This window comes from Salvelinus namaycush, chromosome 10, assembly GCF_016432855.1.
Source record: "Salvelinus namaycush isolate Seneca chromosome 10, SaNama_1.0, whole genome shotgun sequence".
NCBI classification, from domain to species: Eukaryota; Metazoa; Chordata; class Actinopteri; order Salmoniformes; family Salmonidae; genus Salvelinus; species Salvelinus namaycush.
Window position 1 is genome coordinate 1764260 of NC_052316.1, and position 14290 is coordinate 1778549.

Consider the following 14290-nt stretch of genomic DNA (forward strand, 5'->3'; position numbering starts at 1 on the left):
GCTTTTTGGGTGCTCAGACTGCAGGAAAAAGAACAGATTCTAATCAGATATGCCCAAAAAATGGATGAATCATTTCAAACTGCCAATTTGAACAAGACTTACACAGAAAGACTTACAGCTGTATCACTGACTCAGGGGGTTGAATACTTATGTCATCAAGATACATGTGTTTTATTTGTAATTATATATATTTTTTTTACAAATGTTAGAATTTTTCCACTACATGGACAGAGTATTTTGTGTAGATCGTTGACAAAAAAAGTACTATTAAATACATTTTAATCCTACTTTGTAACACAACAAAATGTGGAAAAGTCAAGGGGTGTGAATACATTCTGAAGGCACTATATCTGATGTAAGCATGTATTGTTTCTGATTGAAACATTCCTTTTCTAGTAAAAAAAAAAAATGGACATAACTCTCAACATAATCTTGAGAACTATCAGAATTCTGATCCACGGGTTATCAAAGAAATATATATTTCTAAGGCAAATGCTTACAGGTTGATAATTGAAAGATATGACAACATTTGTCAACTGACAGTTACTTGCGTAACTGCTAAAATGACAACAGGTAAGACCACCCTCTTTACAAAATCCTCCATCATAGCCAAATTCCACTCTTGCTACAAACAAGGACACTACAGGACATCAGGAGACTGGAGGAGGCACAGACACCATGGCAACTACCTCAACTCAGGTACAGAACTTTTTATCTTTTAGGTTTGTATGTCTTAAGTCAAGTTTGCAATTCTTGTTGTCTTGTTAACATTGACCCATTAGATTTCTTCAGAACATAAATACTAAGTATTTGTTGTGTGGGGTCAATGACCATTGAGCCAAACCGCTTTCTCTGTCTGACAATAGGGTGGTTACTTTCAACATAAAAAAAACTATTTGTTAATCCCCAATTTTAAATCCATTCAACTTTTACCAAGCCTTAAATAATTGTCATAATTCATGGAATTTTTATTAAAGGTGCATTCCATAACATTTTCATGTGCAAATAGCTCTTACTGTCTATGATAGCTTTCTACTGTCTATACAAGCAACCCTGTCCCTGGAGGCTGCAGCTACTGCAGGATTTTGTTCCAACTGGGCACCACACCTGACCAACTGAGTTATTTGATCAGTTCAGTGATTGCCAAAATTAAACACACCTGGTCTTCCAGGTCGGCTAAATCAAGAGCATGAAGTGCCTGCAGCACTCCAGGACCAGCGTTGCCTACTCCTGGTCTATACAGTTTCTTTAGTCTATACTATACTATTTAGTAGTGTTAGGTTCTGAGAATATGAAATATAATTAGTTATGTCACTGAGGGAGAGAGGGTAAAGTATAATATTTACATGATATCAGGATATGTAATTGTTAGCCATCAGGGATACTCTGGGGGTTGAAGAGACACAGTCTGGTATCAATAACCATGACAGCCTTGAGTTGGGGAGGAGTGAGCACTTTGGGGTAGAGGTCAGGTCAGATGAAGTGAGGAAGAACAGATATCACTAAGGTTCTGTCTAGCAACAGAGATGCATTGGCTGTTCAGATGTGTAGGAGGAGACAGCATAGGAGAAAGGATAAATTTCAGTGCTTGTGTGAATATGTTTTTGTCTAATGCAGCTGTATTGACCCTCTGGGAAGAATAAACTTGGTTTTAGCTTTCATAGTGTCCGTTGAGTTTTTACTTTGAGAATTAGACCCTAACAGTAATGGAATAACATTTCTTGAGTGTCCGGCCCAATGTAACACAATACAGTATAACATGTTGATATGCCACAAATATCAGATTGGTTTTTATCTCTTAGAATGTAGGGTCTTCAGACAGATTGTAGATAAACATTAGTATGCATCCAACATATTTTCATAGTAATAAGGCAGAAATAGTACCATTACACAATAGATACACAGGTGAAAAGTTAATTGTAACACTGTTGATATGCTGCAATAGGTTACAATCAATGTTTCCTCTAAGTTGCGCAGTTCCCCTTGGACTGCCACACAGAAGAAATATCAGCAAGCACAAAGAAGCAAGAGCTTGAACTTCATTCAACTTTCTAGAGTTCTCCCCTTTCACTCTACTGTGGGAATGATGCTCGAATCAATGCAATATTAGCCACTTTCAATGTAACAAACCAAAACAAAATGACCTATGCACGAATTAGTATGCAAAACTAACTATGCAAGACATTTTCTTGTAGGCAGAGCGCATTGGAGTACAATTCTATTGCAATGACAGGCCCGACTCAGGCCCATACTCTACACAGACCAGCGCGCCATAACCAATCAGAGCTGCAGTAGGCCTATATGCAAATAGCCATTGCCATATATGGATCTGTGCCATTCACTTTGAACTGGACTGTGTTCATAGCACTTTGTAGCCACGTGTGCACATTTGTTCATATTCTTTGCTAGTTACTGAGTTATTAGCCCAGTTATAGCTAATTTCTAGTCAACAATGGGGGAGTGGTTTCTTCTTCTACAGTATCTTTGAAAAGCAAATCAGGTAAAGAGCTTTTTATGTCTTAAAGTGTTGTATTTTGAGACAGTCTTGAATAAGCTAAGTTGCCAATAAGCAGGGGGTAGCATAATTTGTCTGTTTCTCTCTAATAATGGTACGGTAATAATAATGATTTTTATTTCGTAAAGTGGTTTCTTGTATCAAACAACACAACATTTTCAGTCACCTTGTCTGTAGGACAAGTGGATAGACAGGTTAATGTCAAGCCCTGCATGTTTTTTTCAAAAGTCTTTGATGGTAGGCCACTGTGGTGGGTCTACATTATGATCAAATAGTCACAACAGCCTACTTGGCTGTGACCTAAAGCGAGTACAGCCTCAGTGTTCACAGTAAATGTGCGTCGGAAGTTGCACAGATTTTTACAATGTTCAAGTTTCCGCTCAGCAGACCTGAAATTTGCTCAGTGCCAAAAATGTTTTGAGTTAACATTGGTTACAATGTCTACTGAATATGAACTATCAACTTCATTTTTGTTTTAAAAGCATCTTTGAGATTCTTCTTGTAATGAAAAGCGGTATATCAATTAAATGTATAATTATCATTATCACTGTCACAGCACTTTGTGCAACCAACCCCAATGTTCTGACGTTTCTGTAGAATGTGGAGTTTGTGCGGACCGGCTATGGCAAGAATCTGGTCAAGGTGCTGTATATCAGACGAGAGGGAACTCACCACTACATCACTGAGCTGACGGCTAATGTGGAGCTCACCCTCAAGTCCCGCAAGGACTACTTGACCGGTGACAACTCGGACATCATCCCTACTGACACTGTCAAGAACACTGTCCATGCACTGGCTAAGCTGAAGGGAGTACGTGGTTGTGCACTCACACCAGATACATAGAAAGAGTTTAAAGGTTTGGGAAGACAGCTATGATCATCTGAAAAGTAGACGGCAGAATGCTGAATGAATGAAAGCACTGCAAATGGAATGGGTAGCCAAAATGTCTTAGTGATATAGTTCACTTCAATATCAGTTTGTTAGACACCCCTAAAGGGTGGTCTAATGTCAAGATGAGTGCATTTCTCTAACCTGGAACCAGCCTGATTGCAGCGCCAATCTTTCTAAGAGGTTCCACCATGCTAGCATTTGTCATACTCTGTTGTGTAAATTCAACAAAAATGCATCAGTCTCACTTGAAATGGAAAGATAGGCCAAATCTAATTTCATATATTTATGTCTTTCCAATTGACTTTAATACAGGACACCTCAGTGATACTAAGTCTGTGTTTTTGTTTAGGTTTTGACCATAGAGCAGTTCGCCATGGACATCAGCAAACATTTCCTGACAGCTTTCAATCATGTGACCAGGGTAAATGTGAAGATTGAGGAGGCACCATGGAGGAGACTGGAGAAGGTACAGTAGAGTAAGGCTGGATTCAAAATCCAAAACACAAAGCCTTTCTTTGACGACGTGCCCTCATATATCTTAAGGGTCTAGATAGGTGAAAGCAATAGGGTGCAATCAACATTTAGTCTATTGGGGTGTGAAATAGGTTGCGATATCACCATACCGCCAACACTTCAGTCCCTTCAGCTCTGCGGGGACACTTTTCGAGGGGAGATGGAAGTTGTCTATGTCTATGATATAGATACGCTTTTGGATGTGAGACCCGTGTATACTCTGTAAAAGTATACATGGCTTAAGTGACATTTAATAGTGATGCATTTAAATGAGGCTCGTCTTTCTTGCACAGAATGGTGTCGAGCATGCACATGCATTCATCTACAGCCCTGAATCCTGGCGCTTCTGTGAAGTCGAACAGAATCACAATGGTGAGCAAAACACACACAAAGTTGATATGTCACAGACATACTCAAGATTGAATGAAAATGTCACAGTACCGTAACGTCTTATTTCAAGCACATAGAACTAGTGAGCTAATAACATCACTTTACATACTAGAACACAGCTATGTGAAAGATATCATACCATCAGAATCTACCTTTAGCACATTAACAACTTATTATCAAATCTGTATGAAGCTAAAATGTATGAAGGTTTACTTTGAATGATGAGTGGTGAACCTAAAAGCAACGTCATATTCATTAGGCACCAAACCGAAGAAAATGCTCTGAAACTGAGTAAAACAGGGAGGTACAATCTATACTTGTCCAATTAAGCTAGCTAGCATGAATGCCAGCCAATACTAGCTAGGTAGCTGGCTGTACAACAACCACAATGCTGCTCTGGAGAGGTCACTGGATGGCAGTTCAAATATCACAGCTAGCTAGCTAGATATTTTGCTTGCAATTTTTTTTTGTGTAATCATGTGTGAAAGTAACTCTCAAGAACCCAAGCCCATACAACAGTCAGTAGGGGAAGGGTGAAATGCTATAGCTACTGTAACTAGCTTTCCTATTCTGTATGGACTTCCATGTGGTCATTGAGTGCTAGCTACCTGACTATTACTAGCTGTCTGTAAACAAAGCTACAGACTCATCGTCATGGCTGGAAGAGGCAGGGGTCACATGACCTTCAACCTGGAGGACTTGGGCATAGGAAGGGGAGACAGCATGCCCCCCACCACCTTTAAGCCCTCACCCCTCTTCCTTCCCATGCCAGTCCAGCCTGTGCCCCTGCAGACAGGAGAGGAGGTGGAGTACATGCTGGCTCTGAATCAGGAGCTGAGGGCCACCAACAAGACCCTGCCCTTCTACATCAGACGGGCTGCTCCCAAAAGAGATGTCGATCGCTACTCTGATAAATAAGCACCAGATCGGAGAGCCCAAGGACAGTGCCATTGAGTGGAGTTCAGACTGGAGCAGATTGCCTAAAGAGCTTTGCATTAAAGTGAAGAAAGCCTCTGGCTAAAAGACATCCACTCCAAGTTAAACGACCAAAGAAACCTCTTGTGGGAAAAGAGTGAGATTCTCACCAAGCTGGAGACTCTCGGAAAGAAAGAAGAGGCGGCGAACTCTGAGGAAGAGTAAGACGGGGAGAAAAAGAAGACGAACGAGGAAGAAGAACAGGCAGAGGAAGAGGACTACAAGGAAGACTTTGAAGAGGATACTGACTACATCACCAGAGAGGAGTTTGGAGGGGACAGCGATGACAACATGGACGAAGCTACTTACTGAGAGACCGTAAGAGTGCTGATAACACTAAATAGACTAGAAGAGGAGGCCTTATTTAATCCTCCCTGTGGACGCAATTACAGTATTTTAATTACTTGTGGAGTCATTGGCCATGATGACAGACATTGAAGGGTTGCTGCTATTCAGCCTTGACAGCTATAGTCTAAAACATGTAAAGAATGGTGGAAACAGTTGCTCAATGAAGATGTCTAGAGCGAATACTCAGGCTTGTTGTATGTGGTGGTTTAAAGTGCCAAATATACTAATTAGTCATGCTGACTGTTCCCCTTTCTTCAGCTATGTTGAGGTAGTAATGGGAGCTGATTTATTTACAGGCCATTGTTTCCTTTTATAACTTCAATACTAGATTTTATGGTTTTAATTAACAAATAATGCGCAATTGCAGTGATCTAGGGTTTTTAGAGTAAAGGCATGTTTTAGAGAAAGGTATTTTATCTTTTACAGTTCCTTGGTGTAACAATATTTTTTTAAAGTGTATACGACAAAGGTTTTGATTACAGTTTTCAATGTCTTAGGCTAATTGAAAAATGACCTTTGTTCATTTTAAATATTTTATTTCTGTAATGTGACATTTCTGTTATGCGATTTGAAAATGTGAAAGTGTTGAATTTGATTCTCTAAATACATTTTAAAGAACCTTAGCAAATAGTTGTGTTTTGTATCAGCCAACAGATGGCATATTACTCCAAGGTAAATCAAGGGGTGGTTTATGTTCACTGTGTGTAGTTCGTAGGTTATGCAGAAAACAAAAAAAAGTTATTCACCATTGCCAAGTAAAGGGCCATTTATAGTGGAATAGTGTGATCCTCCACGGCGAAAAGAAAACCCTTGAAATCCAAACCTAATCTAGGGGCAGAAAGTTTCCATTGCATGACTAGCATTAAAAAAAGGCATTGTTTATTTCTTTACTCCCAAGTCTTCTGCTCTCTTACCGTTGGACTTTGAGAAATTCTCATCCAAACAACATTAATAACACTTAAACGTGGCGGAAGGTAGCCTCAAGGTTAAAGCGTTGGGCCAGTAACTGAATGGTTGATACAATCCCAAAGCTGACAAGTTGAAAAATCTGTCGCTGTGCCCTTGTTCAAGGCACTTGCCACTAATTGTTCTAGGGACGCTAGACAATGGTGACCCTGGCTGTGACCCCACTTCCTGTGGGTGTCTCAGGGGGTGTTGGGATAAACAAACACATTTCTATTACATACTTGTGCATAACAGGACAAAAATAAGCCCTCGCCTCAAATAATAATAATAATTAATATAAAAAACACGGTGCACAGTTTGTTTACTACTCATTTAACCAGAATTCATAGATCGGCAGGTAAGGGTGCTCTCGAGCGTCTAGATGTTCTTTACCATTCTGCCATCAGATTTGCCACCAATGGTTGACGCTTATTTACAAAACCCTCTTAGGCCTCACGCCCCCTATCTGCGATATCTACTGCAGCCCTCATCCTCCACATACAACACCCGTTCTGCCAGTCACATTCTGTTAAAGCTCCCCAAAGCACACACATCCCTGGGTCGCTCCTCATTTCAGTTCGCTGCAGCTAGCGACTGGAACGAGCTGCAACAAACACTCAAACTGGACAGTTTTATCTCAATCTCTTCATTCAAAGACTCAATCATGGAAAATAAAATTAAAAACAGGGATTTTCATTTTCCATTGCAAAATGCTTTAAAACATTTTTCGTTGTTGTTTGCCCTAAACAACCCTGGTCTTTACCTCTGTAACATTCCCCCACAGAGAGCCCTATTCTTCACAGTGGCGTGAAAAACATGAAGGTGCTGAAGACCACTCAGTCTGGCTTCGAGGGCTTCTTCCGAGACCGCTTCACCACTCTACAGGAGGCCAAGGACAGGTGTTTCTGTACCTCTGTCTACGCCAGGTGGCGCTACAACAAGGTCCAGAATGTCGACTTTGATAGCACATGGTAATTCCCTGAGTTAATGACCTGTGTAAAAGAACAGTTCAGTTCATTAATACTGTACATAGTGCCCCATAATACTCTTGACCTAACACCTGTGATATGTAAAACAGATATCATTTACACGTTGGAAACAAAGCTGTCGATTAACCTTTTACTGCAGTGGGCTAAATCAGGGTCACACAGAGGGATTATTGGTACTCTTAAACAAATCTACTTTGAAACAACAGTAAGCTGCAAGGTGGCGCCGATAGACATGGCAGCTCTGCTTCTAGCTCCTAAGCACCTATTCAGTATTTAGTTTTTTTGTGTGTTATTTCTTACATTATTATCCCAGAAAGTTTTTTGCGTTATTACATGCAGCCGGAAATAACTTTTGGATATCAGAGCGGCGGTAACCAGCATTGCGACCAGGAATACAACTTTCCCGAATTGGATCCTTTGTTTGTACCCCCCAGGGCAATTGAACTTACCCCAGAGGCTGCTCCAAGGCGCCACCGGCGGAGAAGAGGTATTTGGAGTGGACTTCTAGTCCAATTCAGGAGGCGTGCACACCATCCACCGCTTCCGAGTATATTACTCGCTAATGTTCAGTCTCTGGACAATAAAGTAGACAAGCTCAGGGTGAGGATCTCCTTCCAGAAAGACATCAGGGACTGTAACATACTATGTTTCACGGAATCATAGAACTCTCGGGAAATACTGTCCCCGTCAATACAGCCAGCTGGGTTCTCAGTTCATCGTGCAGACAGGAAGAAGAAAGGGAAGAAGAAAGGCGATGGTGTATGTTTCATGATTTACTATTCATGGTGTGATTGTGATAACATACATAAACTCAATGTATTTTGTTCACCCAACCTAGAATACCTCACAATCAAATGCTGACCGTATTACCTCCCAAGAGAATTCTCTTCGGTTTTAGTCACAGCCGTGTTTATTCCTCCTCAAGCCGATACCACTACGGCCCTCAAGGAACTACATGGGACTTTATGCAAACTGGAAACCACATATCCTGATTTACTGTAGTTGGGGATTTTAACCAGAAAATGTGTTAATTTCTTCGCCCGCTTTGAGGATAAGACAGTCCACCTACGTGGCCCGCTCCCAAGGACTGTGGGCTCTCGTTCTCCGTGGCCGACGTAAGTAAGACATTTAAGCGTGTTAACCCTCGCAAGACTGCCGGCCCAGACGGCATCCCTAGCCACGTTTTCAGAGCATGCGCAGACTAGCTTGCTGGAGTTTTTACGGACATATTCAATCTCTCCCTTTCCCAGTTTGCTATCCGCACTTGCTCCAAGATGTCGACCATTGTTCCTGTACTCCCTAGACCCACTTTAATTTGCTTACCGCCCCAATAGATCCACACACGATGCAATCGCCATCGCACTGCACACTGCCCAATCCCATCTGGACAAGTGGAATACCTACGTCAGAATGCTGTTCATTGACTATAGCTCAGCCTTCAACACCATAGTACCCTCCAAGCTCATCATTAAGCTCGGGGCCCTGGGTTTAAACCCCGCCCTGAGCAACTGGGTCCTGGACTTCCTGCGGGCTGCCCCTGGGTGGTGAAGGTAGGAAACAGCACCTCCACTTTGCTGATCCTCAACACTGGGGCCCCACAGGGGTGTGTGCTCAGCCTTCTCCTGTACACCCATGACTGAGTGGCCATGCACGCCTCCAACTTGTGAAATAATGAACTGATAAGCTTGGGGAAATATTCAATATTCTACTGTTTTTTGCAGGAACTCTGTCAAGGAGACAATAATTGAGAAGTTTGCTGGCCCATACGATCGTGGAGAGTACTCTCCCTCGGTGCAGAAAACCCTCTACGACACACAGGTCATAGTCCTGGATAGGGTGCCTGAGGTAGGTTCACGCAGAATAAACAAGAAGTCACTTTATGTCCAACATGATGGACATTCCACTCCAAAATGAAAGTTTGTCAGATGTTTTCAAACCTTTAGAGTAGTAGTGTTCTGTTGAGAGAAATTCATGTCCTAGGCCATCTGTTTTATAGATCATAGCAATGTAAACGATATGCCACAATCAAAAATGGAATGGAAAATATAAGCACTGTGTAATTTGTAGATATAGGGGGCTTATCTTTTCCATTCATTTAGGAATATAGCTAGATCTACACAACTGATGTCGAGGGATCTGTCATCTTGACATTAGGCTACTTTTGAGGTCTGAAAACACTGTCAATTTTGTATTTGGGCTTGTAACGTCCCTTTAATCTGACGGAAGCTAGAGTGCAAACTGCATGCTGATAAAGCCTATCTGCCCTCTTCCTCTAGTTTAGGGACAGTATATAGCCTAACTCTCACACACTCACACACATGCATACACACTTTTAAACAAAACAAATAGTGTTTGTATTTTTTGTGATTACTGATCAATTAATTTATACATTTATAATTATTAGGTTTTCTTATTTGTTATTTGGCTTCCAACCACACCTGCACAAGTATTTAAAAAAAAAAATAGCGGTATTGTCAATCACTTGTTTTTCCTTGGTGCAAATAAATAAAACTATTCATAAAGAATCTCTGATGTGGGATCAGATTCTCCCCCTGTCCATGCTATATCAATCATTATGATCAAAAAGGGAAAACCTAGATCAGCAGTCCTACTCAGAGACGCTTTAAGAATATGGGCCCTTGTTTCAAAACACTAAGTGTTACTGTGTATGTCTGTTTCAGATTGAAGAGATTGAGATAGTCATGCCTAACCAACATTATTTCACCATTGACATGACGAAAATGGGTCTCACCAACAACAACGAAGTGAGTTGCAACCGGAGAGATACTCAGATGGCCTGTTGCTTCGAGTCAATGCTTCTCCTTGACCTACCTTTAAGGAAGAGATAGAAAATGATTTGTTATGCGTTCTTCCTCTATTTCAATTTTTTTTACACTAAATTGTATATCGGAAAAATTTGAAAAAAGTGTGCTGTTACAACTATTACGACAACAGTTGGCAGCATTTCTACGATTTAACAACTTCATCACCACTGGTTGCTCACTGTGGGTTGAATATTTAGTTAACGCAGTGCCTTTTCCTTCAAGGTTCTTCTGCCATTGGACAATCCTTCAGGGAACATCATGGGCACAGTACGCAGGAAGCCACAAGCAAAGCTATGAAAAGGAACACAAAGCTACCCAAAAAGACTTTAATCACAGTGAGAAGAAAACGATAATTAATGTACCATCGGTTAAGATCTCTCCAAACATAGCATACTGATCAATCTACAAGGCTGTGTTCATTAGGCACCAAACAGAAAGAAAAACAAACTGAAACAGGGAGGACTAACCTGTCCACTTTTTTCTCTGTTGCAAATGTATTTCCATTGCGTGCCCTAATGAACACTACCCAGGCACATGTTAAGTGAAGTAAAACATGTACAAAGCTGTATCCTTGCCAACAATATTACTTCCCTGAAATTGCAAACAGACAAGTTTGTTCATGTTCTCCAATTAAGAATTTCAAGTGTAGAAAGTGATTCACCCCACATGGTAAATCTTATCCTAAAGACGAGTCAAGGTGAAACTTTTGCTTTACACCAATTGCAATTGATCAAATAATTGAGTGTGCAATTACATATAATTCATATTTTATAAGACAACAAACATAAATATACAGTTGAAGTCAGAAGTTTACATACACCTTAGCGAAATACATTTAAACTCAGTTTTTCACAATTCCTGACATTTAATCCTCAAAAAAATTCCCTGTTTTAGGTCAGTTAGGATCACCACTTTATTTTAAGAATGTGAAATGTCAGAATAATAGTAGAGAGAATGATTTATTTCAGCTTTTATTTCTTTCATCACATTCCCAGTGGGTCAGAAGTTTACATACACTCAATTAGTATTTGGTGGCATTGCCTTTAAATTGTTTAACTTAGGTCAAACGTTTCGGGTAGCCTTCCACAATAAGTTGGGTGAATTTTGGCCCATTCCTCCTGACAGAGCTGGTGTAACTGAGTGAGGTTTGTAGGCCTCCTTGCTCCTTTTCAAATTGTCTAAAGGATTGAGGTCAGGGATTTGTGATGGCCACTCCAATACCTTGACTTTGTTGTCCTTAAGCCATTTTACCACAACTTTGGAAGTATGCTTGGGGTCATTGTCTATTTGGAAGACCCATTTACGACCAAGCTTTAACTTCCTGACTGATTCCTTGAGATGTTGCTTCAATTTATTTACATAATTTTACTTCCTCATGATTCCATCTATTTTGTGAAGCGCACAAGTCCCTCCTGCAGCAAAGCACCCCCACAACATGATGCTGCCACCACCGTGCTTCCCGGTTGGGATGGTGTTCTTGTTATGTTTGGAGGAAAAAGGGGGAGGCTTGCAAGCCGCAAGCCTCCCCCTTTTTCCTCCAAACATAACAATGGTCATTATGGCCAAACAGTTCTATTTTTGTGTCATCAAACCAGAGAACATTCTCCAAAAAGTACGATCTTTGTTCCCATGTGCACTTGCAAGCCATAGTTTGGCTTTTTTATGACGGTTTTGGAGCAGTGGCATCTTCCTTGCTGATCGGCCTTTCAAGTTATGTAGACATAGGACTCGTTTTACTGTGGATATAGATACTTTTGTACCCGTTTCCTCCAGCATCTTCACAAGGTCCTTTGCTGTTGTTCTGGGATTGATGTGCACTTTTCGCACCAAAGTACATTCATCTCTAGGAGACAGAACGCTACTCCTTCGTGAGGAAGGTAGTCCTTGGAATACATCCACAGGTACACCTCCAATTGACTCAAATGATGTCAATTAGTCTATCAGAAGCTTCTAAACCCATGACATAATTTTCTGGAATTTTCCAAGCTGTTTAAAGGCACAGTCAACTTAGTGTATGTACACTTCTGACCAACTGGAATTGTGATACAGTGAATTCTAAGTGAGGTAATCTGTCGGTAAACAATTGTTGAAAAAATTACTTGAGTCATAAACAAAGTAGATGTCCTAACCGACTTGACAAAACTATAGTTTGTTAACAAGAAATTTGTGGAGTGGTTGAAAAACGAGTTTTAATGACTCCAACCTAAGTGTATGTAAACTTCCGACTTCAACTGTATAACAAATGTATATAATTTCTGCTCTGTATGTAATTGTATCTCTTTAAACTGTTTGGATTGTTGTAACACAGGGCGCCATTGAAAAAGAGACCTTGTTCTCAATTGGGAGTTTCTGTATAAATAAATGTACAAAGGAAAAGGAGTGCACAATCATGGCAACACACTCTTTGAAATAAACATGTTTGATAAATATAATAAATCTATGTAGCAAAAATAAAGACCTGCAATAATTAGCAGGTGCAGAGCATTTACCCCTCTCTAACAATACCGCTACAACATATTTCAATTGGAGTTTAAATGGCAAAATCAAAGTAATGTAACTAACTACTACAGAAAAAATACAGCTGTTGAATAAACAAATCAACTACCACATTTTTACTGAGTAAAAGTAATGCTTTAGCAGGTCTAATCAATCTGCAAATACAATATAATCATTCAGGTCTGAACTGTGAGTTGAAAAGAAAGATCTGACTGTATAGGCTAACAAATAAGCTGGATTACGTTAACTCCCAACATGCTATGAAAACAACAATTGTGGATGCAATCACTGTTTTAAGAAACTTTAAAAAAGCATCTACTAATCTAATAAAGCTAGGCGATGAACAGACAACTATCACAACGTTGACTCTAGCCTATTGCATGCAATACCTGTGCAGCTCTGCCCACACTTTACGCAAAGAATCCAAAAGACAGGAAAAGGAAAATAATAGGTAGCGAACCTTTTGGGAACAGGATTCATTACTACACTGAACAAAAATACAAACGCAACATACAACAATTTCAACTGAGTTACAGTTCATATTAGGAAATCAGTCAATTGAAATAAATTCATTAGGCCCTAATCTATGGATTTCATATGACTGGGCAGGGGCAGGGAGCCAGGGAGCCAGGGAGCCAGGCCCAGCTAATCAGAATTAGTTTTTCCCCAAAAAAGGGTTTTATTCCAGACATAAATACTCCTCAGTTTCATCAGTTGTCCGGGTGGCTGGTCTCAAATGATCTTGCAGGTGAAGAAGCTGGATGTGGAGGTTCTGGGCTGGCGTGGTTACACATGGTCTGCGCTTGTGAGGCCGGTTGGACGTACTGACAAATACTCTAAAACAAAGTTGGAGGCGGCTTATGGTAAAGAAATTAAAATTAAATTCTCTGGCAACAACTCTGGTGGACATTCCTGCAGTCCGCATGCCAATTGCACGCTCCCTAAAAACTTGAGACAACTGTGGCATTGTGTTGTGTGACAAAAATGCACATTTTAGAGTGGCCTTTTATTGTCCCCAGCACAAGGTGCACCTGTGTAATGGGCATGCTGTTTAATCAGTTTCTTGATATGCCACACCTGTCAGGTGGATGGATTATCTTGGCAAAGGAGAAATGCTCACTAACAAGGGTGTAAACAAATTTCTGCACAAAACTTGAGAGAAATAAGCAATTTCTGGGATCTTTTATTGCAGCTCATGAAACACGGGACCAACACTTTACACGTTGCGTTCATATTTTTGTTCAGTATAATTAGAATAAAATTAAGATTTTTAAGACTATAAGATTACCATTAATCATGGTGAGACTGATTGGAAAACCATCATGCAAAAGGCAAAATGTGTTTGTACATACTTACTTAGTCCTCTTCGTCCCGGCGGATCATAAGACAGCAATATTCTTATT

General features: G+C 40.4%; 1 protein-coding gene and 1 pseudogene across 1 annotated transcript; both read left to right on the plus strand.

Annotated features, from left to right (window-relative positions):
- Positions 1–565: 565 nt before the first annotated feature.
- On the plus strand, positions 566–10957 carry uox (urate oxidase). The gene is made up of 8 exons (XM_039002052.1): positions 566–699; positions 3113–3325; positions 3756–3872; positions 4213–4291; positions 7362–7548; positions 9288–9411; positions 10248–10331; positions 10614–10957. Exons 1-8 carry the CDS (start codon positions 679–681, stop codon positions 10686–10688), a joined length of 900 nt encoding a protein of 299 aa, XP_038857980.1. The 5' UTR covers positions 566–678; the 3' UTR covers positions 10689–10957.
- LOC120054594 lies at positions 4298–6255 on the plus strand (annotated as a pseudogene).
- Positions 10958–14290: the final 3333 nt, after the last annotated feature.

Excerpts from the sequence above, each read along its gene's own strand:
- uox (XM_039002052.1), top strand. The coding sequence starts at position 679 with ATGGCAACTACCTCAACTCAG. Across the intron at positions 4,292-7,361 it reads AGTCGAACAGAATCACAATG|AGAGCCCTATTCTTCACAGT; the intron begins GTGAGCAAAACA and ends ATTCCCCCACAG. Across the intron at positions 10,332-10,613 it reads GTCTCACCAACAACAACGAA|GTTCTTCTGCCATTGGACAA; the intron begins GTGAGTTGCAAC and ends TTTTCCTTCAAG.